General features: G+C 39.7%; 1 protein-coding gene across 4 annotated transcripts in view; it reads right to left on the bottom strand.

The window, feature by feature from the left end:
• The window catches only part of LRRC9 (leucine rich repeat containing 9), an 80,068-nt gene that overhangs the window by 14,040 nt on the left and 38,648 nt on the right, over nucleotides 1–27,380 (bottom strand). For 3 of the 4 annotated variants that reach the window (XM_081957290.1, XM_081957291.1, XM_081957293.1), the window contains exons 18-29: nucleotides 26,466–26,657; nucleotides 24,839–24,964; nucleotides 24,045–24,176; nucleotides 22,890–23,067; nucleotides 21,409–21,629; nucleotides 19,908–20,030; nucleotides 18,769–18,899; nucleotides 17,036–17,144; nucleotides 10,725–10,864; nucleotides 6,049–6,185; nucleotides 3,835–4,052; nucleotides 2,505–2,573 (exon numbers count right to left, since the gene is read on the bottom strand). In XM_081957290.1, coding sequence (XP_081813416.1) covers nucleotides 2,505–2,573; nucleotides 3,835–4,052; nucleotides 6,049–6,185; nucleotides 10,725–10,864; nucleotides 17,036–17,144; nucleotides 18,769–18,899; nucleotides 19,908–20,030; nucleotides 21,409–21,629; nucleotides 22,890–23,067; nucleotides 24,045–24,176; nucleotides 24,839–24,964; nucleotides 26,466–26,657 — 1,776 coding nt within the window. The remainder of the gene's footprint in view (nucleotides 1–2,504; nucleotides 2,574–3,834; nucleotides 4,053–6,048; nucleotides 6,186–10,724; nucleotides 10,865–17,035; nucleotides 17,145–18,768; nucleotides 18,900–19,907; nucleotides 20,031–21,408; nucleotides 21,630–22,889; nucleotides 23,068–24,044; nucleotides 24,177–24,838; nucleotides 24,965–26,465; nucleotides 26,658–27,380) is intronic. The other variant, XM_081957292.1, reaches the window with a different exon arrangement.

Raw genomic sequence — 27,380 nt, 5'->3', positions numbered from 1 at the left:
CATTGCTAGGAGAAAGTGGCAAGAAGGTGACAAGCAACAGGGAGAAAGCAGAACTATTTAACTCATGTTTTGCATCTGTCTTTACACAAAGGGATAAAACAGTCCAACCTATCAAAAGCAGCACCACAAAAATCAGATTAGGAACACAAATTGAAATAGGGAAGAAAATGGTAAGTGAGCACCTGTCTACCCTAGACGAGTTCAAATCACCAGGACCGGATGGATTACACCCCAGGGTTCTGAAGGAACTAGCAGACGAGATCTCAGAACCACTGAATTATATCTTTCAGAGATCCTGGAACACCGGGGAACTACCAGAGGACTGGAAAAGAGCTGATGTGGTTCCCATTTTCAAAAAAGGGAAAAAATTAGATCCAGGAAACTACAGACCTATCAGCCTAACCTCAATACCAGGAAAGATTCTGGAAAAAATAATCAAGCAACGAATTTGCGAACACCTAGAAGCAAACAAAGTAATAGCCAAAAGCCAACATGGATTTGTCAAAAACAGATCATGCCAGACTAATCTTATTGCATTCTTTGATAATGTGACAAAATTAGTGGACCAGAGGAATGCCGTTGATATAGTTTACTTGGATTTCAGTAAGGCTTTTGATAAGGTAGACCATAACCTACTACTAGATAAAGTAGAAGAATGTGGGTTAGACAGCATCACCACCAGATGGATTCGCAACTGGCTGACCAACCGCACTCAATGTGTAGTTCTCAATGGAACTGCATCTACATGGAGGGAAGTATGCAGTGGAGTACCCCAAGGCTCTGTTTTAGGCCCAGTACTCTTCAACATCTTCATCAATGATTTGGATGAGGGAATAAATGGGGAACTCATCAAATTTGCAGATGATACCAAGCTGGCAGGAATAGCCAACACTCCAGAAGATAGGCTTAAGATACAGAAGGATCTTGACAAACTTGAACATTGGGCACTATCTAATAAAATGAAATTCAATGGTGAAAAGAGTAAGGTTCTACATTTAGGCAACAAAAATGGAATGCACAGGTACAGTATAGGTGATACCTTGCTCAGTAGTAGTAACTGTGAAAGGGATCTTGGAGTCCTAGTGGACAACCATTTAAATATGAGCCAGCAGTGTGCAGCAGCTGCCAAAAAAGCAGTTTATACCACTTTATAATGCCTTGGTAAGGCCACACTTGGAATACTGCATTCAGTTCTGGTCGCCACGATGTAAAAAAGATGTGGAGACTCTAGAAAGAGTGCAGAGAAGAGCAACAAAGATGATTAGGGGACTGGAGACTAAAACATATGAAGAACGGTTGCAGGAACTGGGTATGTTTAGCTTAAGAGAAAGAAGGACTAGGGGAGACATGATAGCATTGTTCCAATATCTCAGAGGTTGCCACAAAGAAGAGGGAGTCAAACTATTCTCCAAAGCATCTGAGGGTAGAACAAGAAGCAATGGGTGGAAACTAATCAAGGAGAGAAGCAACTTAGAACTGAGGAGAAACTTCCTGACAGTTAGAACAATTAATCAGTGGAACAGCTTGCCTCCAGAAGTTGTGAATGCCCCAACACTGGAAGTCTTTAAGAAGATGTTGGATAGCCATCTGTCTGAAACAGTATAGGGCTTCCTGCCTAGGCAGGGGGTTGGACTAGAAGGCCTCCAAGATCCCTTCCAACTCTACTATTGTATTGTATTGTATTGTATTGTATTAAAACAGAAAATATAGAAAAAGAACTTCAAAACCACAGACTATAAAAAAATATTAAGTAAAATAAAAATAAAGCAACAATCAGAAATATGTTACACATAAACATATTAATGTGCCTGGGCAGTGAAGCATTTTTTTTCTCTCTAGTTCTGACATTTGGAGACTATTACAGGTAGTCCTCGACTTATGACCACAATTGATCCTCAAATTTCTGTTGTTAAGTGAGACAGATGTTAGAGTTTTGCCCCATTTTATGACTTTTCTTGCCACAGTTGCTAAGTGAATCACGCAGGGATTAAGTTAGTAACACAGTTGTTAAGCGAATCTGGCTTCCCCATTGTCTTGGCATGTCAGGTGGTCACCAAAAGGAGATCACATTACCCAGCAACATTGTAACCATCCTGAATACAAGTCAGCTGCCAAGCGCCTGAATTTTGATTATGGGGAAAAATGGTCATGTCACTTTTTTCAATCTGTTGTAATTTTGAACAGTTGCTAAACGAACTGTTGTAAACCGAGGACTCCCCATACAGTTTTGGCATCTTGAATTCAACTCATTTACATGGTTTCTCAAGAACATGTTGAGTGAAGCACACGTTCAGTGAACCGGTAATAAACAGGTTAGGAACCCACCACTGTATTGCGCTTAATATATTGAGTAAATTTGTAACAGTTTATGGCAAGTGGGTAGACACTGAAAGCTGCTTTGATGTTAATGTAGCATTTCAGCATTTTCTAAATAGGAAAATTAGGAATATTTAGAGGCGTGAAATAAACATAACTGATATTACTGTGCAAAATAGTATACTCACTGGATTTCCGTATATTGAAAGTTCTTTAATACAAGGAAGATATTCAAGTTTTTCAAGTTCGACCAAATCCTGCCCCCAAAATAAAAAATAAATTTTGTTCAATATGTTTTTACAGGTAATCCTCATGTAATGACCAATCCTTCAGTGGTCATTGTGGACCACCTGTGCAGCCTTCCCCAGCAGAACCACATTCATACCACACCTTGGGTACCACTTACACATTCTCCCTTGCCTGCTAGCAGCTATCACCAGCTCTACCTGCCTGCTGGCCTGCTTGCAAGCTATCTGAGACCCACTTAAGAACCTGCAATCCTTGCTTAATGACAACAACGGGGACTGCCAGAATTGCCATCACTAAGTGATGGTTTCATGATATGGTGCTTTAATAATTGCATCAAGCGCAATCCCCGCCCTCTCCCCTGCTTTTGGCCTGTGATGAACCCATTTTTCACTCTCCCTAGGCTCCAGAGGCTTTCTAGGAGCCTGGGGAAGGCAAAAACAACCTCCCCCGCCCCTCTGGAGGCCCTCCAGAGGCTTCCCTGAAGGCTCTGGAGGGTGAAAAACAGCCCTTCGGCAACCCGGAAGTTTGGGAACAGTGACTTCTGGTTTGCCCATAGGCCAGTTTTTCACCCTCCAGAACCTTCAGGCTTCCCTGAACGCTCCGGAGGGCAAAAAAATGGTCCTACGAACAATCCAGAAGTTCCTGTTCGTGCTCTGGAGGGCAAAAAACAGCCAAAAAAGAAGGGCGAAGTTAGCTGGCCAGCACTCGCATGTGTGCTGGAGCTGACAGGGCAATGCCTTGCATGCTCTAACAAATGGCTCGGTGTGCCACCTGTGGCACGTGTGCCATAGGTTCGCCATCACGGGTATAGATTTTCTGTAAAACATATATCCACACACAACATGGCGTATGGGTATATACATCCTAGAGAAGCAATGTACTGATAAAGGCATTTTAAGATACAACAATTAAACCAAAATAACGAAGAAACCCCAGAGGTGCCAATTTGTGGGGCATCCAATGTATCATCTTTTATCTAGAGTGCACTATTTTTTCTGTTTTTCAGGCACACATTCTGATTTCTGTTATAGTCCTTTCTGTCTTATGATTTCTAGCTGACTCATTCTCTTTTGCAATAAAGGAATGAAGAAAACATCACTTTCTATCTCAGTCAACCTTCTCCATCCTTATGCTCTCCAGATGTGTTGGGAGGAAAGCTTCCAACATTTTCACTCAGCTGATATGCTGGCCAAAAATTCAAGCAGCTACAGATTAAATATATTTGGAAGACTTCCAGGTGCAAAGGCTGAGATATAGGGCCTACTGTACCTGAATTCTGTTGAGACCAAGGAAAAGCTTCTGTAGTTTTCCCAAGGGAAGCAAATTGTTGAGTTCACGCAGACGATTCTCTTCCAGGTGAAGAGCCAGCAAAGAGCACTGTCTGGCAAAAGAATTCTCACTGATAACTTTAATTTTGTTATGATCCAGCACCAATTCCTGCAAAATCTGCAGGCCTTCGAGCCCTTCAATGTGGCTGATTTCATTTCCTGTTATACCAAAATCAAAAGTGGATAGGGAAAAGATGCAATGGACAAATGGACAACTGAAAATAATTAAAAGGACAAATATCTCAGAATAGTTATATCCTCTTCACTCAGCCCAAAACATAACACTAAACATCAGGTCTTGATAATGGATACTTGCAACCTCCATTGATTGTGGTACTTAATGTTCTTTTTTATGAAGTATCTCTGAATAAATATGGGGTTTATTTGATCTGCAATTGAGTCATACTTATATTTTTGTGAAATATATTGGGCTACATAATTTGTTTATTTCAAAGTTAGTGTGTCATATCAACTCAGCAGTTGGTGGCTTATTATGCTGAATCCAGGTTATTATAACAACTATGATTTAATCAACAAACTATAGTTACAATAACACTGAATTAGTTAAATGTGGTAAAACCACTGGGGATATGTCATGTGACGACAACATGACGTGAGTTTGACAACCCTGGCTTAGACAAATCCCTGCAGTTTTTGGTAAGATTTTCTAAGTGGTTACCATTGGCTGCTTCCTAGAGTTGAAAGAGTGATTGGCCCAAGGTCATCCATTTAGCTTTGTGCCTAGGATGTACTAGAATTCATGGTTTCCCAGTTCCAGCTGGTGCCTTAATCCTACTCCAAATTGGCCTTCTCTTTAATATTTAATAATTAATAAATTTAACATATTATTCTTTCTTTTGTAGTTCGAGTTTTTCCTACGTCACATTAGCTGCCTAGACTCTATCATTACAAAGTGGGAGTCCATATAAATTTAATAAATGATTAACAAAGAAGATATCTCCTTTGCACGTGGAAGCATACCAAATGTATATTTGCAGGAAGAACTGAAATGTTTTCCCAGGCAAAGGCTACCAAGCAGATATATTTTTTCACACTACTGAATAGAACCAGCGAAGATTCCTCCACGAAGGAGGAATTCCATGACTGCGACATCCTTTTTAAGGGTGCAGGAGGATCAAGGCACTAATGCACATTTCACACCCATGTTTCTGCTTCAACTTCTTCAAAGCAGCTATTAGCTCTGGGGGGAAGAAAATATGCTTTTCCACACAGGGAACAGCTTTTAAAAGATTCATATTGTGGAATCAGCACGAAGTATAAGAATTGTTCCTCGACTCACGGCTCAATCCTAATAGAAAATCTACACACACACTAACGCTCTTCAGAAGCTCTGTTGACAAAGGAAAGAATACAGGGGATCCAATCATAAAAATTCTATGTTACATTCAGTTGGATCAGAAGAGGTAGAACTTTTTCCAAACTTACCGCCATTCCAGTGGTGGGTTTCAATTTATTTTACTATCCCTTTGCTCGCGCATGCGCAGAAGTGTCCGGGTGGGTGGGCAGAGCATCCCACCACCGCCATTACAGGTTCGCCCGATCCGGGGCAAACCGGCAGAAACCAACCTCTGCTCCATTCACAGGTTTTGCTTATGTTAATAAGTCTGCAAACTTATTTTTTTTAAAAAACAGAGATAGCGTGGCCTAAAATAAAACTAAGGCTTTGGAGGAGAAGTATTTTCTGAATTTAGTATTAAAACCACCCATTTCCAATATTGTTTCTTTGAGAGGATATTTCTAATTTTCCAAAAGGAGAAGGGGGGGGGTAATATAGGCTTTTCCCCTACCCAACCTGTTTGTGATATTATGTGCCATAATAGCATCATAAAGGAACTTACCTGATGAAATACATTATCTGGATTAGTGATGTAGGCTTTATGATATGGTGCCTATAAAACATGTTATTATTTGATCTAATGGTGATCCTCCTTAAGGATTACTGTTAGGGATCACATTTTCATTTGGTATTCGAAATATATTGTTGCAGTGCATAATGTTCTTCTTTAAAGTACTAGACAGCCATGGTCTTTTTCAGGATATTCTGCTCCATGTACCACCTTATAAGATTTTTTTCTGCAAAAGGAAACTACAACTACATGATAATAATATTGAACTAGCTGCTATTGTTACTTACCCTGTAAAAACAAAAACTTCAGATTCTTTAGCCTACTAATCTGTAACAACACCAAATTTGTAATTCCATTATAGCCCAAATGGAGAACTTCTAAACTCTCCATTATTGGAGACAAGCTTTCACTGACTCCTGCATCCCTAAAATAAAAACAGAGTCAGAAAGAATAGCTTAGTAATTTCCACTTTATTTAGTGGAAATAAAAATCTGCAAAAGGTTTTCAGGACTGCGCTGGGCTTTTGAAACATTGTATTGAAAAATTGTATGGAAAATACATCTTGCTATATTGTGGGAAACGAGGCAGTAATCTAAACATGAACTTTAAGCAATGATGTGGAAATAGAACATCTCCCCCCCACTTAAGGAAATAGAAAAGCAAATGGGAATAGTATAAATTACTTTTTAAGTTTTGTAAAAAGGTTTGTGATGATGATCTCTTAGCAATATTTTGGCAATATGTCCAGCCATATGTTCTGGGCTGAGAATTTCTGAAAGATGCCAGTATAAAAGCTGTTGTTGACCTATAATGTCCTGGATATTAGCACATCCAGTAGATTGAAAGGCCGGCAATGAGTCATGTAATAACCTACAATGATATTTATTTTATTACTGAGCCAGGATCAATTGGTTCTGCTACTTAACTAGAATAGCCACGTCACAATTAAGAGTCTTTTCTTACCTAGCTTGGCCCTTTGGAATCAATGACCACTAAATTATGTCAGCCGTTCAAGGTAGATCAAACTAGGAATCCAATATCATGTATGTCAGTACTACTTTTTCTAGTAACAGAACCTTGAATAGAATAGAATAACATAGTTGGAAGGGACCTTGGAGGTCTTCCAGTCCAACCCCGTTCTTAGGCAGGAAACCCTTCACCACTACAGACAAATGGATATCCAACATCTTCTTTAAAATTTCCAGTGTTGGGGGGTGGGGCTTGACATCACAACGACACGACACGCAATCTTGAGTCTCCAGGATTGCTGTCGATATCTCTGTTTCTGGACGGTCCTTTTGGATCTAAACTGTTCTGAAGGAACAGTGATACAGAAGAACATGTCCTGCTGATCTCAGGGGCATCGCAAAGCTCGATTGATCCAGGAGAAAGCTGTTTTTGCCAGCTACAAGAGAAGCAACCAAAATGGCTGCCGAAGGTTGGGCCAAGCCTCTGAAACAGAAGCAGTACAGGAGTGTGTCGAATAAGGGCAAACCCAAAAGAATTGTAATTTAAAATAAAATTGAAGACAGAAGAAAATAAGCGGCGAATTAACTCTGGTCTAAGACGATTGTGTTATCTTTTCTACCTTAACTTTGTTTTCTATGGATGGACTCTTACTTTTAAACTGGACTGGTCTCTTTTTTTCCTTCTTCCTCTATACTTTCTCCATTTTTTGTATTCGTGGATTAAAAGCTTCTCTCGTAAAGCTGGGACGGAGTGTAATTTTTACACTTTCTTTTCTTTTCCTCGCTCAGACAGAGAGGCAGAAACAGATGGAAAAGAGGTAACACTGTCATCTAGTGGCTAGAGGCTTGGCAATATCTGATAAAGCTATAAGCTTTGTTTACTGAAAGGCTCAGTGGAAAATGTTTTGTTGATACAGGTGTTCCTTTGAAGGAAAGAGAAAGCTTTGATTTGAAAAACTCCACTGAATTTGTTTGACCTAAAAAGTTTTGGATGTTTTGGCAGTGTTTATAACCTGGAAAATGGCACAACGTGAAGAAGAAAAGGCGCTAACTTTGCAAAGAATTTTCTTAGAAATTCAAAAAGTCTTAATAATTACAGAGATAATTGAAAAGAGACTTGAAATTATAGATCAAAATACAAAAAGTACGGGGACAGTGATAAAGTTTGAGGACAGAGCTGAAAAAATAACAGAGACATATGAAAGTGATAAGAAAATTGTTGACATTGACAGTAAACTGAGAGTGGAGGGAAATGACAGGTGTGAAATATGGAAAGGAGAAATTGATGAACCGGACCTTCATTTCGGATGTCAGAAAATAGATGAAGAAAGGAGAGAAAATTTGGCAGAAATAATGAGAGCAATCTCGGCAAAAGCACTAATGATAACAAAACTGAAGCTGATAAAAAGAGCAGATAAAGGGTTTCGAATTCTTATAGTGAACAAGTTCTTAAGAGAAGTCCACATAAGACTTATCAAGAAAACATTTAGAATACAGACTTTACAAATGGCAAGAGATATTGGACTACACTATCTCTGGAGGGATACAGGATGATGAAGTGAAATGTCACAATAAATTTTAGTTAAGTGTAGTTAAATTTTGAGTACTATGTACAACATAATAATAGCTATAGTTAAATAAATGATGAATAATGATAACAAAGCATTTATATATACTAGATTGATAATATGAAATTTTATACAATACTGTAAGTGAGGATTTGGAGATGATGTTGAAAAGCCTTTTTATAAAAGTTAAACAATTTTATATAGAATAGAATGTAAAGATGTAATATCATTGGATGATTTCAGGATGATGTAATAAAATGTCATAATATAAATTTATTTTAAATTTAATATGATTTATGTTGAAAGGATGCAATAATAGCTAGGCTTAATGGATGTTTAATAATTATATCAATTTGTATACAAGTATTTAAGATTGATGATACTAATAATGGGGAAAAACATGGAATTGAAAATTATTAGAGAATGATGTCAATGCTAAAATAATAGAATGATGTCACAATAAATTTAGTTAAATATAGTTAAATTCTGAGTGCAATGTACAACGTAATAACAGCTATAGTCAAATAAATAATTAATAATGATAAGAAAGCATTTATATATACTAGATTGATAATATAAAATCTTACATAAACTGTAAGTGAGGCTCATGGAGATGATGTTGAAAAGCCTTTTTATAAAAAATAAACAATTCTGTCTGTTTTATGATGATTTCAGGATTATGTAATAAAACGTTATAATATAAATTTACTTCAAATGTAATATGCCTTATGTTGAAAGGATGTAATAATAGCTGGGCTTAATGGATGTTTAATAATTATAACAATTTGTATACATGTATATTAGATTGATGATACTAATAATGGGGGGAAAATGGAATTGGAAACTATTACAGAATGTTATCAATGCTAAAATGATTGAATGACTTAGAATAGGAGGAAGCATAACAACAATGTATAAAAAAGATATCTTGATTGTTAATATGTGAATTTTGATAAAATTCAAGTGAGGACTATGGAAAGGACACAGAAAGACTTTGTAACCAATCGACACACTGTGTGTAATTGAAGAGGCTTTTATGTTATATGTGTTGTGTGTTTGTGTTTGTCGGAAAATAAAAATTTTATACAAAAAAAAACTTCCAGTGTTGGAGCATTCACAAATTAGGGAGGCAAGTTGTTCCACTGATTAATTGTTCTAACTGTACTTGCAAGTTTAAATGCATACACGCTCGTTTATCTTCATGAGAAGTGGGAAAAGTCTTGTCCGAGCAATTTACTCAGGTTACCTTCCTGCCCTGCATTGTTCTTTTTTATCTGAATGTTGTCTTGGTAGCAGCTCTTTCTTCTGTCCCTTAAGGCCATTTCTTCTACCCTCTCTAATTATGCTTGGCCATGAGCATAAAATAGGAGTAAAACTGCTTTCCTTAGAACCCTGATTACATTGTTTATTTTTTTAAAAATCACCTTTTAATTGAATGTACATATGCTGTGCATAAGTTATTATATGTGATGGCTATTTTATTTTAGAGAATTATTTTTACTGTGATACTGTAATGTATTGCCAGGTTATAATATTTATGATTTTATATTTGTACTGCACCTAATTATAATCACATGCTAAATAACAAATAAAGTCACTACTACTGGTGGTACTACTACCATACTACTAATAATAATTATTTCCATTTCATCAACAGTTCATTGATCAGAAAACATACTCAAATATCTATAGCTAGCAACAATTTTCCTGACTCTTTTCCAGGCAAATGAATTGCAGGTAAATATAAACAAAACAGAAATCACAGCAATTGCTTATTTATTGGAGATGTGATCCACATAGCAATGAACTAAATACTGACAGGATATTATTTTACTTCTCAAGTAAGAATCTACTTAATACTTTGTTTAAACATTAAGGAATATATTAAACATTAAGTCAGCATGAATTATCAATTAATTCAAAAAGAAATGAGATGTACAGTAATAATGTCAAGCCAGTAATAGAGCCAACAGTTGCGGCATCTTGCCAACCATGAAAATTTTAAGTCAATTAGCAATTTTCAAACTTTGCTTAGGTGGTTTGAATTTGAAACATCCCATTCTGAGTTTGAAAAACCATTTCACATTCAAAACAGACTGCTTCAATTAAGGGGAAGTGTTTTGAGCTCAAAACAGTTTTGGCACATGGCTTATGCATCACACAGACCTCCTGTGAGCAAATAGGTAAGGTAAAATGCAAAATATTACTCAAGACGTAGATGGGATTGAACATGTGTTCATGGATGACCAGTTAACCAATTCTATGCTCAGCAATTTCCTGTTACAAACTCACAACATGGTTTTTCTCCCAGAGTTGACCCTAGAAGGAAAATGCTTTACTTGGAGACTACTTCCAGTTCCAGGTAGAGTTCACTTCTCTCCAAGTAACTGCCTCTTCTTTTTTGTTACTGATACTAAGGCTGTGTACCTGCTGCATTTTGAAGAGCCTTGCTGTCCATATCCACTGGACATCACTTTCTGATGTAGCAACTGTCTGTTTGTTAAGTGATTGGAAGGTTTTTGTCTGGGGAGAACGGACTCAATGTGATTGTAATTGAGGCAGAGAACCTGCATGAAAAATGGGATTAATTCTTCTCAGTTTAGATAATAAGCAGTAGGGCTAGCAATTAACTACTGTATGTGGAAACTTAGAGTACTAAAGATAATAATGATGACTTATATTTCTGCCCTGATTAAATATGCAGTGGCTGCTTCAAATACACCCTTCCCCAATTAGCATGCTAGGAAGAGCAGGAGTTGATTCTATCTCATCTAAAGGGAGAGAAGGTTATACAGTGGCAAAGGATCCTCACAGCGCAAATATAAACATGCAACAGTCACTAACTAGCATGTGTGAGGAAATGCAACGATTTCATTACACAAGAGAAGACTGGAAAAAGAGACCACTCAATTGATATAGGTGGCTATATGAATTCTCTACCAGCCTTGAACTCGTTCAGTGATTGCTATTTTTTTTATAATGCCTACTTTCCCAAAATTAGAATAAAAAATTAGTTCTTAGCCATTGGATCTAAATTTCTTTGGGTGTTTTAGCCTAGTTTACTACTATCCTGGGAAACCTGATAGTTTAATATTCAGATAACAAAACCATTTACAATCTTCATATAATTTAATTTTAGAATACATCTTAGGATGAACAGTATTATGCTTTATAATGATGCAAATGACACAAATATATTCCTACCAGAGTATCTAAGAGATAAAATCTGTACTAATGTATCTCCATCATACATAATTTGCTTCCAGAAAGCCTAAAGGACTAGTTAAAGATGGGAGAGTTTTATTACTGAAGAGAATAAGAGATAGTCCTGTGAATGCTGCTTGGAGGGGAGTTTCACATGAGAACTCAAAATTAAAGAACTCGATTTTTACCACAGGAAGAACAGAAAATCAATAAAATTGTGCTTATCTGTGGCCTATTTGTAGTTCTGGTAAACAATAAGACTACATTGTATTTTATTTTAAATGTATTTTTTCAATGTATATGATACCACATAGCAGTAGAAGTTTAATATTCTTGCTACCTAGAAATTTTTCCCCACATAGCTGGGCATTTTGGTGTTTTAAGCAAAATAACTAACTACATTACCCTTTCTAGAAGGAACAGCTTCAACTGAGCCAACTTTCAGAGACAGCCTTCATTTATTTTTTTTATATCTTTAGTAAAATAATGAGTGAGACAAAGTTATGGAGAACATGAGAAGATTATATCTTTTTTCATGCCAATAAAGCCAATAAAGGTTTTATCGATCACTTTGGATTTTTTTCATAAACACACTCTAAAGTCTTTTCTACAGTATCCTACCAACAATCCATTTTTCTGACATCTGTAATGTTGGAAATACTGTTTTACCTATGTTATCAGAATATTTTCTATTTCCTCTTTAATGTTGGAATTTCAGCAAGTTGAGCTAACTTTGGGGAAAAAGACAGCCTCAAATACAACATTTTCATATATATAACTTGGCCAAAATCTTTAAAATGCTAATAATGAATATACCAATAATGGCTTTGAGAAGGAAGGAGGATGTTTATTTAATAGATGCAGATTTTTAGGAATTAGAAGTCACTTGATAACAGAATAACAGAGTTGAAAGAGAGGTCTTCTAGTCCAATCTCCTGCTCAAGCAGGAGACCCTAGAGCAATGTTGGCGAATCTTTTCGGCACCAAGTGCCAAAAGGGGAGCGCGTGGGAGCATATGAAACCGGAAGATGCGTTCTGGGAATCTGAGCATCCACTTTCCAACATGCGCGTGCTTGCCAGGGAGCTGCTCTTCCGGTTTCCGGTGCTCCTGTGGATGCAAAGACCACCTGACACAACGCAGGAACCAAGAAGAGCAACAGGCAATGGCAACGTGTGCCATAGGTTTACCATCACGGCCAGACTGGCTGTCCAGTCTCTTCTTAAAAGCCTTCAGTGATGAAGCACCCACAACTTCTGAAGGCAATCACTGTGATGTTCAAGGTTCAGTTTGAAATTTCTCAATCTGGTTTAGATGTCGGGGGGTGGGGGGAAGCATGCTATGACTTAATCAAAATGTCATATAACATTTCCTGTGATCAGCTTCTGATGTTTGTCTGTGCTATACAGTTCAACCCAGGCTCATTTCAAGACAGATACATTTCTGAATATCTCCCTGCATTTTAAAGAACTTTTAAAGTACATTAGAAACTCTGCCATTGTTGAAGGCTTGTTTGTTTTATTGTTTGTTTTATTGGATTTATATGCCGCCCTTCTCCCAAAGGACTCAGGGAGGCATACAGCATTAAAAAACACATGTTACAAAAGTTAAAAGGAAATTAGAAACAATCCAAAAAACAAACCCAATTAATATAACACTAGCATTAAAAAAATTAGATAGAATTAACAGGCCAGGCCGGCTTGCTGGAAAAGCCAACTTTTTAGGGCGCGTCAGAAGGACCGGAGGTCAGGGATTATGCAAAGCTCCGGGGGCAGCTCATTCCAGAGGGAAGGTGCTCCCACAGAGAAGGCTCTCCCCCTGGGGGTCGCTAGCCGACACTGTTTGACCGACGGCACCCTGAGGAGGCCAACTCTGTGGGATCGCATTGGACGGTGGGAGGCTACTGGTGGTAGTAGGTGGTCTCGCAGGTACCCTGGGCCTAAGCCATGGAGCGCTTTAAAGGTCATAATTAGTACCTTGAATCGCACCCGGAAAACAACCAGCAACCAGTGCAGGCTGCCTAAAAGGGGTGTAACATGGGAGCACCTAGGTATCCCCATTCTGGACCAGCTGAAGCTTCCGGGTGCTCTTCAAGGGCAGCCCCATGTAGAGAGCATTGCAGTAGTCCAGGCAAAAAAGGACAGGGCATGAGTGACTGTGCATAGAGCATCCCGATCCAAGAAGGGGCGCAACTGACGTACCAGGAGAACCTGGTAAAGGGCCCCCCTGGTCACAGCCGTCAGGTGATCTTCGAAACTAAGCCGCGTGTCCAGGAGGACTCCCAGATTGCGGGCCCTCTCTGAGGGGGCTAAAATTTCTCCCCCTATCATCAAAGATGGAACAAGATGCACAAATCGGAATGATGGAAACCACAGCCACTCAGTCTTGAAGGGATTGAGCTTGAGCCTGTTCCTCCCCATCCAGATCCGCACAGCCTCCAGGCATCGGGACATCACGTCGAGGGCATCGTTTGGGTGGTTTGGGGTAGAGATGAAAAGTTGGGTATCATCAGCATATTGATGATACCGTACCCCAAAACCACGGATGATCTCACCCAGCGGTTTCATATATACGTTGAACAAAAGGGGTGAGAGAACCGACCCCTGGGGCACCCCACAAGTGAGGCGCCTCGGGGTCGATCCCTGTCCTCCACTCAACACGAACTGCGACCGATCTGACAGGTAGGAGAACCACCGTAAAACGGTGCCCCCCACTTCCAACCCCCCGAGTCGTCGCAGTAGGATACCATGGTCGATGGTATCGAAAGCTGCCGAGAGGTCTAATAGGACCAGGACAGAGGAGCAGCCCCTGTCCCGGGCCCACCAGAGATCATCAACCAACGGGACCAATGCCATCTCCGTGCTGTACCCGGGCCTGAAACCCGACTGAAACAGATCCAGGTAGACAGCTTCATCCAGGTACTGGGGAAGCTGACGTGCTACCACACTCTCGACAACCTTTGCTACAAAGCGAAGGTTGGAGACCGGACGATAGTTGGCTAAAGACGTTGGGTCCAGGGATGGCTTCTTGAGGAGGGGCCTCACCACTGCCTCCTTCAAGGTGGTGGGAAAGAACCCCTCTCTCAATGAAGCATTGGTAATCGCCTGGAGCCAGCCTCGTGTCACCTCCCGGGAAGCCGAAACTAACCAAGAGGGACACGGGTCCAGCACACAAGTGGCAGCACTGAGTCTCCCCATAATCCTGTCCATGCGCTCGGGGGTCACAGGGTCAAACTCATCCCAGATTGTCTCCACAAGATTCATCCCCGTCGGCTCGCCCGAATCTACCCAGTCAGAGTCCAAGCCTGTCCGGATCTGAGCGATTTTATCTTGCAGATACTGAACAAATTCTTCAGCCCTACCCTGCAAGGGGTCTTCCCCAGTTCCTTGGTTAAGTAAGGAGCGGGTCACCCTAAGCAGGGCGGCTGGGCAGTTATCTGCGTACGCGATAAGAGCGGAAAAATGTTGCCATTTTGCCGCTTTTATCATCACTAAGTAGGATTTAATATGAATTCTTACTAGTGTTCGATCAGATTCGGACCGGCTGGCCCTCCAGCCACTCTCTAGGCGTCTTTTCCGGCGTTTCATCTCCCGGAGCTCCTCGGTAAACCAGGGAGCCACCCGGGATCGATATCAGGTCAGAGGCCGCAAAGGCACAACGCGATCCAAGGCCCCAATGGCCGCCCTATCCCAGGCTTCCACTAGGGCTTTGGTCGAGTTGTGAGCAAGGGATTCAGGAAAAGTTCCAAGCTCCATCAGGAACCTTTCGGGGTCCATCAGGCGCCTGGGGTGGAACCATCTAGTCGGTTCCACCTCCCTGTGGCGAGGGGTAGCAGTATGGAAGTCAAGCCTGATGAGGAAATGATCAGACCATGACAAGGGTTGAATAGAAATATCCCCTAAATCTAGATCATTCATCCACTGCCCAGAGACAAAAATCAGGTCGAGCGTGTGTCCCCCATTATGGGTGGGGTCTTGAATTAACTGAGTTAGGTCCATAGCCGTCATGGAAGCCATGAACTCCCGAGCTGACTCGGATGTCTCGCCAATGGAAGGCAGATTGAAATCCCCCAGGATCATAAACCTGGGGAAATCAACCGTCAATCCAGCTAATACATTCAGCAGCTCGGCAGGGCCGATGAAACGTAGCAGGGAGACAGGTACGTAACAAAAAGGCCCACATGAACTCCAAGGCCCCATTTCACAAAAAGGGACTCACACACGCCTATCTGAGGCACAGTGACCTCCTGAGGTCTGAGACTTTCCCTAATAACCACCACCAACCCCCCGCCCCTGCCCTGGTCTCTCGGCTGGTGAAACACCTGGAAGCCTGATGGGCATAGTTCGCTAAAGGGAACACCCCCCTCATGGCCCAACCAGGTCTTCGTAATACACGCCAGGTCCACTCTACCCTCTTGTATGAGGTCGTAAATGAGGGGAGCCTTATGCACCACGGACCTGGCGTTAAGCGACACCAGCCGGAGACCAGGGTCCTGTAATCCCGAGCACCCGGGGGTGCAAGAAGGGCAATGAGGGTCGGAACGCGCGATCGCTCTTAAACAGCGAACCTGCGTCCCCCGAACATAATTTGGCCCTCGGCCCCCACCATATCTGCCTCTCCCACAAACAGTAGAGATGGTGAACCCCCCAATGGAATGGCTTAATGTCTCCCCCGGAATCCCGACCCTTCCCAGCACTCCCGACCCGCGCCCATTAGTTAGCTCTGGCCTATGCCCTGGCAGACTCCCCCCCAAGCCTGTCTGAGCCATCCAAATCAATCCCCCTGCCCCCACCTTAAAATTTGATTTAAAAACCCCTGTAAAAAATCCCAAAGAAATCTCTTCGCATGCCATTAGGCATTAAGGAACCTGGTAAAGAAATATCTCTGAAATAATGATCCAATGGGGTCATGAGTTGTCTAGCTGTGTGTGTGTCTGTCCGTCCGTCTGTCTGTCTGTCTGTCTGTCTGTCTGTCTGTCTGTCTGTCTGAGGGATGCAGAGAAAGAAACTGAAGACAATTCTTTCTTCTCAGTGCTATGATTGTAAACAATCTGCTCAAGTAAAAGCCTTCCAAGATGCAGAGAGACTCTGATGAAGGCATATTTGGAACAAAAATGGCCTGCTGTTTATCATTGCCAATAGTGGAAGAACTACCCAGTTCAGTGATATTAAATTCATGCACATCTAGATGATGTCTCTCATATTTAGGATAAAAAATACAGATAATTGAATGGATGCTGAATGCATACTAAAAATTTAGACAAGAGCTTGTTCCTGAGTCTATATACAATGTCCTCTCACTTCTCTTTAGAAGAAGCTTGAAGCAAGTACTGTGATTATTTCAATACATTCCCAGTATTTTTGTGGCACTTAATTGTAAATATTTTTGATAGGCAATATTGCTGAAAATCAATATATGAGGTAATAAATAAGCAATATGAAAAAATAATTGTGACAGTGGTATGAAGTAGCCCTAACATACTGTATCTCAGGGTCAGTACTATAAGAATATCTATTATGCATGATAGGAAACTCACCTTAATATTAGGTAGGAAGATCAAACCACTGAAAGAGGTAAGATTATTGTTCTGTAAATTCACACTAGTGATGTTTTTAAAATGGTCTGCTGGCACAAGATCCACCATTCTGAGACAGACAAAAAGGCATTTAGAAGAAAGAGGTGATAAATTAAATATAATGCTTTTTCTGAGGCACACTTTAGAGGAGCACATATAGAAACTTTTTATTTCCTTTTTTGCAGCTCTAATGCACTAAGATGAAAGAAAACACCTTCTGCCATTGCAGTTACTGTATCTGCTTATCCAATCTAGAATTGTCTAACTTCGCTGGTAGGAATGCTGCAGGTTCCAAGCAGATCACATTAGTACAGTTATACATCTGGATATTTTGGAATCCTCTGCATGCAAAGCCTGTACTGTAAGCATCTGTGATAATTTCAACTCCTTCTGAAGCAGTGTGAGGGTGGCAATTTTTAAATAGGAAATAGAATGACAGAATTGGAAGGGACCTTGGAGATCTCTTAGTCCAACCTCTGCTCAAGCAGGAAACCCTATATCATTCCAGGCAAATGGTTGTCCAATCTCTTCTTAAAACCTCATTTTGAAGCACCTTCAACTTCTGGAGGAAAATCATTCCACTGATTAATTGTTCTGTTAGAAAATAGGTTTTCAATGCACAGCAAGAAAAGGATTAATTTTGCTTTGAAGTACAATATTTCCTAAAAATCCCTACAGTTCTGATTACCCAGTTCCACATCCTCACAATTACATGAATAGAAAAATATTTTCCCCCAGGTTCCCAACCTTTGGTGGAAAGAACACTAAGGTAGGTGGACCAATAAACTGACGTTGCATGTCACAGAGCAGGTTTCTATGTTCATAAATCCATTAACTACTGATTGCATCAAATATTAGCACAACAAAGGGGGGTAATTCCTCCTTCATGCCTTGCTAGCAATCTTTAATGGCGCAAATAGAATACTCAATACTTTCAAACGCATCCAGGGAATTTAGAGCAGAACCGGCTTCAATGAAACTGTAGCTCATAGAAAATACTCCAAGGCCCCCTACTTTTCACAGCAGCCTGGGTATTTATTCACAATGATTCTGCTGTTTTGTGCAGATGTGAATTTAGGCAGCAGTATCAAGGGATCAGGAAAAGAGGAAGAGTAGAGATTCAGCTCGTTTGTCCAAGTTCTTCCAAAAAATAAAACACAACCTAAAGCAGCTGGTTAGTGCAGTGGTGGGTTTCCATTTTTTTTACTACCATTTCGCTCATGCACTTGCGCTCACGCACATGCTTCTGCGTATGTGCAGAAGCGACAGGACGGGTGGGCAGAGCCTCCCTCTGCCACCACTACCGGTTTCCCTGATCCGGGCTGAACAGGGAGCAACACGTCTCTGAATTAGTGGAAATGTTTTCCTGGAAACTTTCAGAAACTGTTGCACAAATAATTTTTAATATATAGTAGAACAAGTAAGTATTAGAAGTAAAGTGCTTTTTAAAACTTGGTTGACATCTCAGCCCCATCTTAATATATGACTGAGACATGTTCCTATTTCTCAATCTAATTTTAATCTCATACGTTAAAAAGCTGTTAGGAAGAAAAGAGAACCACCTACGTTTCCTGTAGGATAGCAGGATCAAATGCAATAATTGAACATGAAATTAGTATAAAATAGGCACTGATGGTACAGAAAGATGAATCACTGTAAAGTTCTTTTCACTTTAATATCTGAAAGCAATTCACCTGATCAAAGAGGCTGTCCAGTTTAATTCTTGCATTTTGCTGAAGTTTGAATGGCCCAGTCTTTCTGCCACCATATCAGCATTAAGTTTGCCACCAAACTGATCTTTCGCATTTTCTATTTCAGTTGCTTCCTATATTTAACAGTATTTTAAAATGTAAGCAGAAAATATATGTAGTATTAAATATGGCTAAGTTACAACCCCCAAGGAATTATGATTAATGGCTTCACTTCAGGTGGAGGGAAATATTTATTGGGATACCATCTCATTAGGCTCTGTGTTGGGCTTTGCGTTGATCAAGATTTTCATTAATGACTTGAATAATGGAGTTAAGGAGATGCTCTTCAAAACTGGGATGAACATGACTCACTTAATTCTCCACAGTTTTTGTCTGTTTTAACTTCCACTCCATGCATATAATCCATCATACTCTGATTTCTCTTCCATAATCACCTGTCTTTTTTCAGAATCTCATCAACTCCATTCAACCATTTGTTTACTGGACTTCCTCCTTCTGTGGACCTATTCAGTATTCCTTCATTTCATTATGCAATTAAATCATCTTCATTTTTTTTAATTTGACTATACCACCTCAGCATACAGTACTTTCTTCATTCTGGTCATTCATTTTTGTACTGAAACTAGTTTTATCCAGCATCTATTCATTCATGTTCCCATCTCATCTTATTTTATCTATGAGCACTTCTTAAGCACCCTATCCCCATTCCATTCCATTTACTATTCTATACTGCTTCTCTAGAGATCCCTTGTCTCATTTCCATGAAGCAACCTGGACAGAAATGATTTTTTTTTGTTCATTTCAACAAATCTTCATTCTTTTTAACATACATCTCACTCAATCTTTCTACCAGCATTTGCATATCTTAACAGCTCTCTGCTTTCTCATTTTTAGTAAGCAGTCTACCAAGGTATACAAATTTATTTACAATCAGTAATCAATTTCCAACCACAATTGGGACCAGAAAACTGGTTGTAAGTTATTACGGTTATGATTGTTGGAGAATACATATACATTTATTTATGTCTGTCTATCTGTCTTTCTCTGTCTATCTGTCTGCCTGTCTGTCTTCTCATTCTCCTCCTTGTTTTTCTCTTTCAAACTAGGCATTTGAAACTTACCACAGCAACACCGTCCAAGGCTTTCAGAGAAGGAATATGAAAAATGACAAAAAGGCGGTAGTTTTCTTGCTTCCAAACAATCAAATTTCCATAAAAGTCCAGTATAGCTAGATTATTTAGCCCCTAGGAAGCAAATAAATTAACTTTATATTAAATGTGCAATTAAAGAAAAGGGAGAATCCTAAAATAATGCTTTTGAAGTGGATTACAAAACATGAATGTAATAAGGATTACTGTTTGTAGTACAATACAATACAATACAATAGTAGAGTTGGAAGGGACCTTGGAGGTCTTCTAGTCCAACCCCCTGCCTAGGCAGGAAACCCTATACCGTTTCAGACAAATAGCTATCCAACATCTTCTTAAAGACTTCCAGTGTTGGGGCATTCACAACTTCTGGAGGCAAGCTGTTCCACTGATTAATTGTTCTCACTGTCAGGAAATTTCTCCTCAGTTCTAAGTTGCTTCTCTCCTTGATTAGTTTCCACCCATTGCTTCTTGTTCTACCCTCAGGTGCTTTGGAGAATAGTTTGACTCCCTCTTCTTTGTGGCAACCTCTGAGATATTGGAATAATGCTATCATGTCTCCCCTAGTCCTTCTTTCTCTTAAGCTAAACATACCCAGTTCCTGCAACCGTTCTTCATATGTTTTAGTCTCCAGTTTGTAGAGTCTCCAAACTCTAGTAAAAGAGTTTAGATGGAAGAGTTTATTTGGAATTCTCATACATTTTATGCCTCAAAATGTTTTAAGGGAATTTGTGTTTTAAGTAAAAATGGTTTATATCTCCTTGGCATCTACACAGAGACCAAAGCTGCTTACTTAGGAAACAATCTGCACTGCTAGCAAAAACATTGAATTCTGATGAGAATACTTTCTCTACAAACATGGTTTGTTACCATATTTTTATTACAATGGAATCATTGCTGCCGTCTACTATTAGTGCTTTGATAATAGTTAAAAAGGAGTAAGAAATGAATACTGAACTATATTGGGAAATTTTTTAGAATTATTATATTTAAATATTTTGCCAACACACCTCTATAGAGAACTGAAATTGATGTCTTCTATTTTTTTTCTTTTTGATTAAGAGGTAAAAAAGTGCAAAAGGAAAAATATTAAGGGAAAAAGTGGATGGGGGAAAATGCCACTTTGTATCTCAATAAAAATTGGGCTAGAGCGGTTTTGAACTTTAATGCAAGTATGCTATATTAACGTCATACCTAATGAAATGTTATTTGTTAAATAATAACTGCTCAACTCAAAAGACTTTATTTTTCTGACGTCACAGCTACATTTTAGGCCGTATCAGCCTTTTATGCACTTAGATGGATTGAGGCTATATTTTCCTAATTCTCAATCAGCATGCTGATGCCTGAATTCTTCATGTTAATTCATTTATAGGATGGCAGGTAAGAATAAGCAAATTAGAACCTGTCACTGCGATGATTTTTGTCCATAGGTTAAAGGAGCAACATCTTTACTTTAACATACAAATGTTACCTTTAACTGATATATTTCTTGGTTGGAGGACACATAGTTGTTGCTTATGTAGAGTTCAATGAGTGTATAGGCCTTTTGTAAACCTCCTAGTGACGTGATCCGGTTGTTTTCAAGAGAAAGGTAATGGAGGTGCGACAGGTTATCAAAGACATTTCTCTCCAGGCTGGTGAGGTGGTTGTTGTTGGCACTCAGTCGCATGAGTTTGGAGAGTTTTGAAATACCTGGTAATAGGAAAAGAACAAACCTTCTGAACAGATAGGAAATAGCAAGAGAACAGCATCAAAGCAGGTAGGGAACTGGTAGACAAGGAATCATGTTTATCTACAATTCATCTTCGCTAACTAATTATCCCAAACAAATGCTTATAGTTTACTTTTATTTACAGGATATATTTCCATCCAAACACCTTTAAGTTGCCTATATCAAAAACATAAAAAGTTCTCTCTCTCCCCCCACCCCTCTCTCTCACACACAAACACACAAAAACAAGAAGCAAAATAAAATGCAATAACACAGCCAATAAAAAGAATCAGTCAATGAAACTTCCTGAAGCCAAAATGCCAGGCAAAATAAGGCAAAAATATTGTGACCCAGTGGAAATTCTGTAATATGTGAACCACAAGAGTTGCAACAGCACAAGACAAATCTGATTTATGAACTATGAGCAAACCACCTTCTAATTAACTCCATTATCTCAGCTCCACATTCCCTCTACCTTTTCCTCCTCCTCTATATAGGAGATGAATACATATTCATGGGAAATCAGGTTAATGAGAGATCCTTTTTTTCTCAGATGTGCCTTAGTTACTTTTGAGTATGCAAATCAACAGAAGTTGAGAGGATGGCAATTGTTATAAGTATATGTGCCTTACAATTTAATAGCTTAATTTTAATTTGCTACATATTTAAACATTATTTCATGCTCCTGTACCCCCTTTTGCAGATAATCCCTGGTATTCCACTCAAGAACTGTTACTTTAAGCCTAAATTGAATGAAAGTTCTCAATCCTGTTCTGGTGGCAAGAAACTTCATCATCTCTGTGCAGCCACTGAAAATACTCTGTGTCCTGCATATAAAGCTTGTGATGTACGGTATTTGTTCCTTGCTCCATCTTAATATGATTATATTGCACTCCAAATAAGAAGAGTGGGAGCCTCCCTGAAGTTTCATGTGAAGGAAAATGCATAAAATAAACTCTCTAGTAGTCTTGCTACATTTCACAGCAGCTTAAGTTGTTGGATACCACTTTTCAAAATGACACCAATTATCGTATGCTCAAATGCCATCCCCACCCCATCCCCAGCTGTCAAAGCAAGATAGCATATAGTCCAAACAAAAAATGCACAGACCACGGTTAGAACTGTCTTTTGGAGAAATGGAAATATTGACATATGTAAATGAAAGCTGTGCAAGTTTTCAGGTAAAAGCTACCATATTCCCAAAGTACAGCTGTAGAGAATTAAAAACAGAAATATATTACCTTCAAGGTTTACAATGCAGTTTCCATCTAATGTGAGTTCCTCCAGATTAAGGCAATGATCTAAACCTTCTATTTTAGTCAGATTATTGTTGCTGAATGATGCCCATCGCAAATTCTCTAACTGTTCTAACCCACTGATTTTGCAGAGATGCTGTCCATCCAGATCTAATACTGTAATCTGTTTGGGAGAAAAGAGCCACACACAACTCCTTCTGTAACAAACGTTAAGTGACTATAATAGCAACTATAATGTAAGGGGAACTGGGATGGGGAGTGCTTTGGGAGTGTTGGGTGGTATGCCGTATCCCCTTCTCTCTGATCACTTCATTGCAGCCATTTTGTACCAGTCTGCTTTCTATATTAGTTCCTTTCATCTCACATTCATCCTATTTTTGACACCAACTTTTCCCTGGGTTTCCAAGAAGTTAGAGTACAGCAGACCAGTGGTGGGATTCAAAAATTTTTTACTACTGGTTCTATGGACGTGGATTGGTGGGTGTGGCATGGCATGGTGGGTGTGGCTTGGTGGGCGTGCCAGGGGAAAGATACTGTAAAATCTCCATTCCCTCCCCACTCCAGGGGAAGGTCACTGCAAAATCCCCATTCCCTCCTGATCAACTGGGACTCAGGAGGCAGGGAACAGATGGGGGTGGGGCCAGTCAGAGGTGGTATCTACCGGTTCTCCGAATTACTAAAAAAATCCTCTACTGGTTCTCCAGAACTGCTCAGAACCTGCTGAATACCACCTCTGCAGCAAACCAAGAATCAACCGATGTAATATAATCATTAAATTTTTGGGCATTGGCTGAGAAAGAACCTGGGTTAGTCAAAAAGTTTTCAGCTTAAATTTATCTCAGAAGGCTATTATGAGAGTAAAAATGGATAACACATGTGCGCTTTGCTGGAGTTTTTGGGAGGGAAGAAGTGAGGGACATAGGTGTATTACACAAAGAAGTAAAATTACAAGTAAAGGAGCAAATTTAGTAAGTGAACACAAGAGCAAAAGATGTGGCATCCTGCTGAAAGATAATATAGTGTGAGTGTAAAATTATTCCATGTAATGGAAATTGGGAAAAAGAAGTAGGAGGGACTGGAATATTAACCAAAGTGAAGCACTGTGTAGTGGAGTTCCCATTTCCCCTCCACACTCCTTACACTAGAATGCCAGTTGTTCTGACATACATCCACTTTGTTATTGCTTATCTGGCTCAAGATTTTGGCATATGGCAAGACACTAAGGATATGCAGCTTCTCCTGATCTGTCCGAGAATACTCTATCAGAGACATCTGGAGAATAAACACAATCAGATTAAATGGCACATTAAAATAAAAGCATATGTTGCACATTTCAATTACAAGATTATACAATTTAGTAATTTCCAGTGGCATTTTTTGCACCAAAGCAGAGTTATTACATACGCTGTTAACTCTGCCTTTAGTTCTATCTGTGAGGCATAATAAAATTCTCCACCAACCTTCCTTTATCTCAAAGGGTTTTTGCTGCTTTCTAGTTATGTATCCCACAGTTCTGAGATTACAAATGGTGGTCCCTATTTACAGACACTAAAAGGGAATAATTTTCTGAAATGGGTTGTTATTTTTGTGAATAATTGATTCCAAAATGTCTTAAATGTCCATAAAGAATAATATTCCTAGAAAACAATTACACAATGTTGAAGCGTAAAATAACTGAGTCAGCTATAGAATTACACCATGAGCAATTCAAACATATTCTTTCAAATAATACTGAGAAAAATATGCCAGCTAAGTGCTACTCCAGTTCATAAAGCTCAAGGCAGATTACATTATGTTTTCCAGGATGTCATTAAAAACCTTGCAGTTTTAAAAACAGCAGTAACCACGATGGCACTTAAAACTAGATTTCGATTTGCCTATAATGTTGTAAGCAATGTGCAATTATCATTTTAAGAAACAAAGAACCATCAAACCTCGGTGATTTTGGAGTCTGTTATATATTGAATAGCAGCTGCTGCCTCTTCCCCAGTAATCAAAATTCCATCAAGGTGTCTCAGAGCTCTCAACTGACCAATCACACTCAGGCGCACAGAGGCTGGCTTTGGGAGAAGAAAAACAGGGAATGGATGCTGTGCTCTAATTTCAAACTCTTCAATGATCACCTCTGCCTGGAGTAATCAGCTTCAGGTTACTTCCACAGCTTGTTTCTCTTTCCTTCTCACACCCTACGGCTCTCTGGTTCTGCTTACACCAAAATCTTTCCAACAGTCTTCCCTTATTAACACCAATATTGTTTGTTTTGATTTCAGATTCCAGTTCTAACTTAATTCCATGTCACACTAGTTCGAATGACTCTTTGTTGTTTTTTATTAGAAAAATAACTTCTGGAAACACACATTTAAAATTCTTCTGTCTTTAGAAATGGATGGAGCTGAAACATTCATTGCCTGATACACCTATTTTAGTCTTACATTCTTTTAAACAGGACAAAATTGTGTAGCTTAAAATTACCAACAAAGGGATAGAGTGCTGCATGTGTCATCTGCTCAAACCTGCATTTTATGGAAACAGATAACATTAAGCTTCTTTTAAAGAGATATTGATTGCCTTGATTGCTGAGTGCAAATCCTCTGCTTTATTATCATGCTTCTAACTGTAGAAGACTTTTTAAGACAATTGTTCTTCCAGAAGAGTAATAGGCAGTAGACCCAGAAATGATTGTATTCATGAAAGTGTGAAGATTTACCTTGTCACATCAAGGAAGCAACTTTCTGTTTACAGCCACAACCCCTATCCTCCCATCCTGAGATACATGTGACTCTAATGCCTCAATTTTTCCTGATGCTTCTTATGACCTGACTCTTTTCCCAGACTTCAAGTTAGAGTTTGTGGAGCCCTGGTCATTTTAATGTTTTTTTGGGGGGGGTGTTATGCGCCTTTGTCTATATCAATGTTGGTGAACCTTCTCAGCACCGAGTGCCAAAACAGGAACACGCACGGGGGAGGGGGAGGGGGCAGAGCGCCGGAAACTGGAAGAGCAGCTCCCCGGTGCACATATTTCCAGTTTCTGGCATGTGCATGTGTGCAGGTCACCTGGTCTTTCGGTTTCTGGTGCGCATGCGCACACAAAAACCAGCTGGACAGCGCCCATGTACACACCAGAAACTGGAAGCGCAGCTCCCCGGTGCACATGTTTCCAGTTTCTGGCATGTGCTTGCACATCAGTCATCTGGTCTTCCGGTTTCTGGTGCACATGCGCACATGAAGACCAGCTGGACAGCGCACATGCACACTAGGAAGTTGCTCTTCCAGTTTCCAGTGCTCCCACATGCGCAAAGATCAGCTGGTGCGCCAGGACCCAGAAAGGCAATGGCTGGCGTGCCCGGAGAGATGGCTCTGTATGCCACTTCCGGCACACGTGCCTTAGGTTCACCATCACAGGTCTGTATGGTCACTTTTCCTCAAATCATGATTTTTTTTTAATATTGTAAGCAACTCAAGTCTTTTTGGAATTGAGTAGCCATGAAATCCAATGAATAAACTCTGATTAAGGCAGACTTACATGTAATGCAGTAACAACTGCAGCTGATTGAAATGTACCTTATGCCATGGATTATGCCTGATATCCAAGCTGAGCAACATCGGTGTATGTTTACGCAAGACACCAATTTCTTCCGCTGGCTTTTTCAGCTGATTCCAGCTCAAGTCCAAATACTTTAGTTTGGTTAATCCTCTAATGCCTTCGAGAGTTATGACATGGTTATGGCTGGCATCAAAATATTCCAAGCTGGGCTATAAAGTATTCAAAATCAGTGGTAAATTCAATATTTTTATCATGATAGCTTTCATAACTTTTATTTCCCTCTCTTCCTGTCACCTCTTCCCTCAGCCTTTCTTCACTTTCCTTCCCAATGTTGCTAGCCTTTCTTTTAAGCCACCTCTGTTGTGACTTTTATTCTTTTTTTCTGCTAAGACTAAGAGAGGAATGTTGTCTGCATATAATGTATTTCTGTCTGTGTTAAAATGATTGGCATATGCAAATGGATAAAAATCAATTTTGTAAATTAGGTATCTTACTTTACCAGCAGTTCATAAATAGTTATTTATTCAATTAAGAGGAAAGGGTGGAATGAAGTATATTTAGTGTTGAGAAGACTGCCCAGAGACCCAAGAGCTATCTTTAAGCATGTGAAGGATGGTCATAAAATATATTCTAGAAACAATGGGTATAAATTAGAAGAAAGTAGATTATACGTGGACATTGGAATAAAACTACTAGCCATAATGGAACAGACTGTATTCAGGAAGGCTGATGGAATGGCGAGTGGCAGAAGTGGGTTCCTACCAGGCCGAACTGATAGTATGCCAGCCTAGGTCGCAGAACCGGCAACGACCCAGGCTGGCCACACCCCCAAACCGGTTCCCCAGTCGCCACCGTCATCAACTTTTCAAAAAGTTCTGCGCATGCGCAGTAATGCCAGCCAGAATCCACCCCTGGGGAGTGGGGAGAATGCC

This window comes from Natrix helvetica (genome assembly GCF_964273705.1).
Source record: "Natrix helvetica genome assembly, chromosome: 1".
NCBI lineage: Eukaryota > Metazoa > Chordata > Lepidosauria > Squamata > Natricidae > Natrix > Natrix helvetica.
The sequence above is the reverse complement of the archived record's forward strand: the minus strand, read 5'-3'. Positions and strand labels throughout refer to the sequence as shown.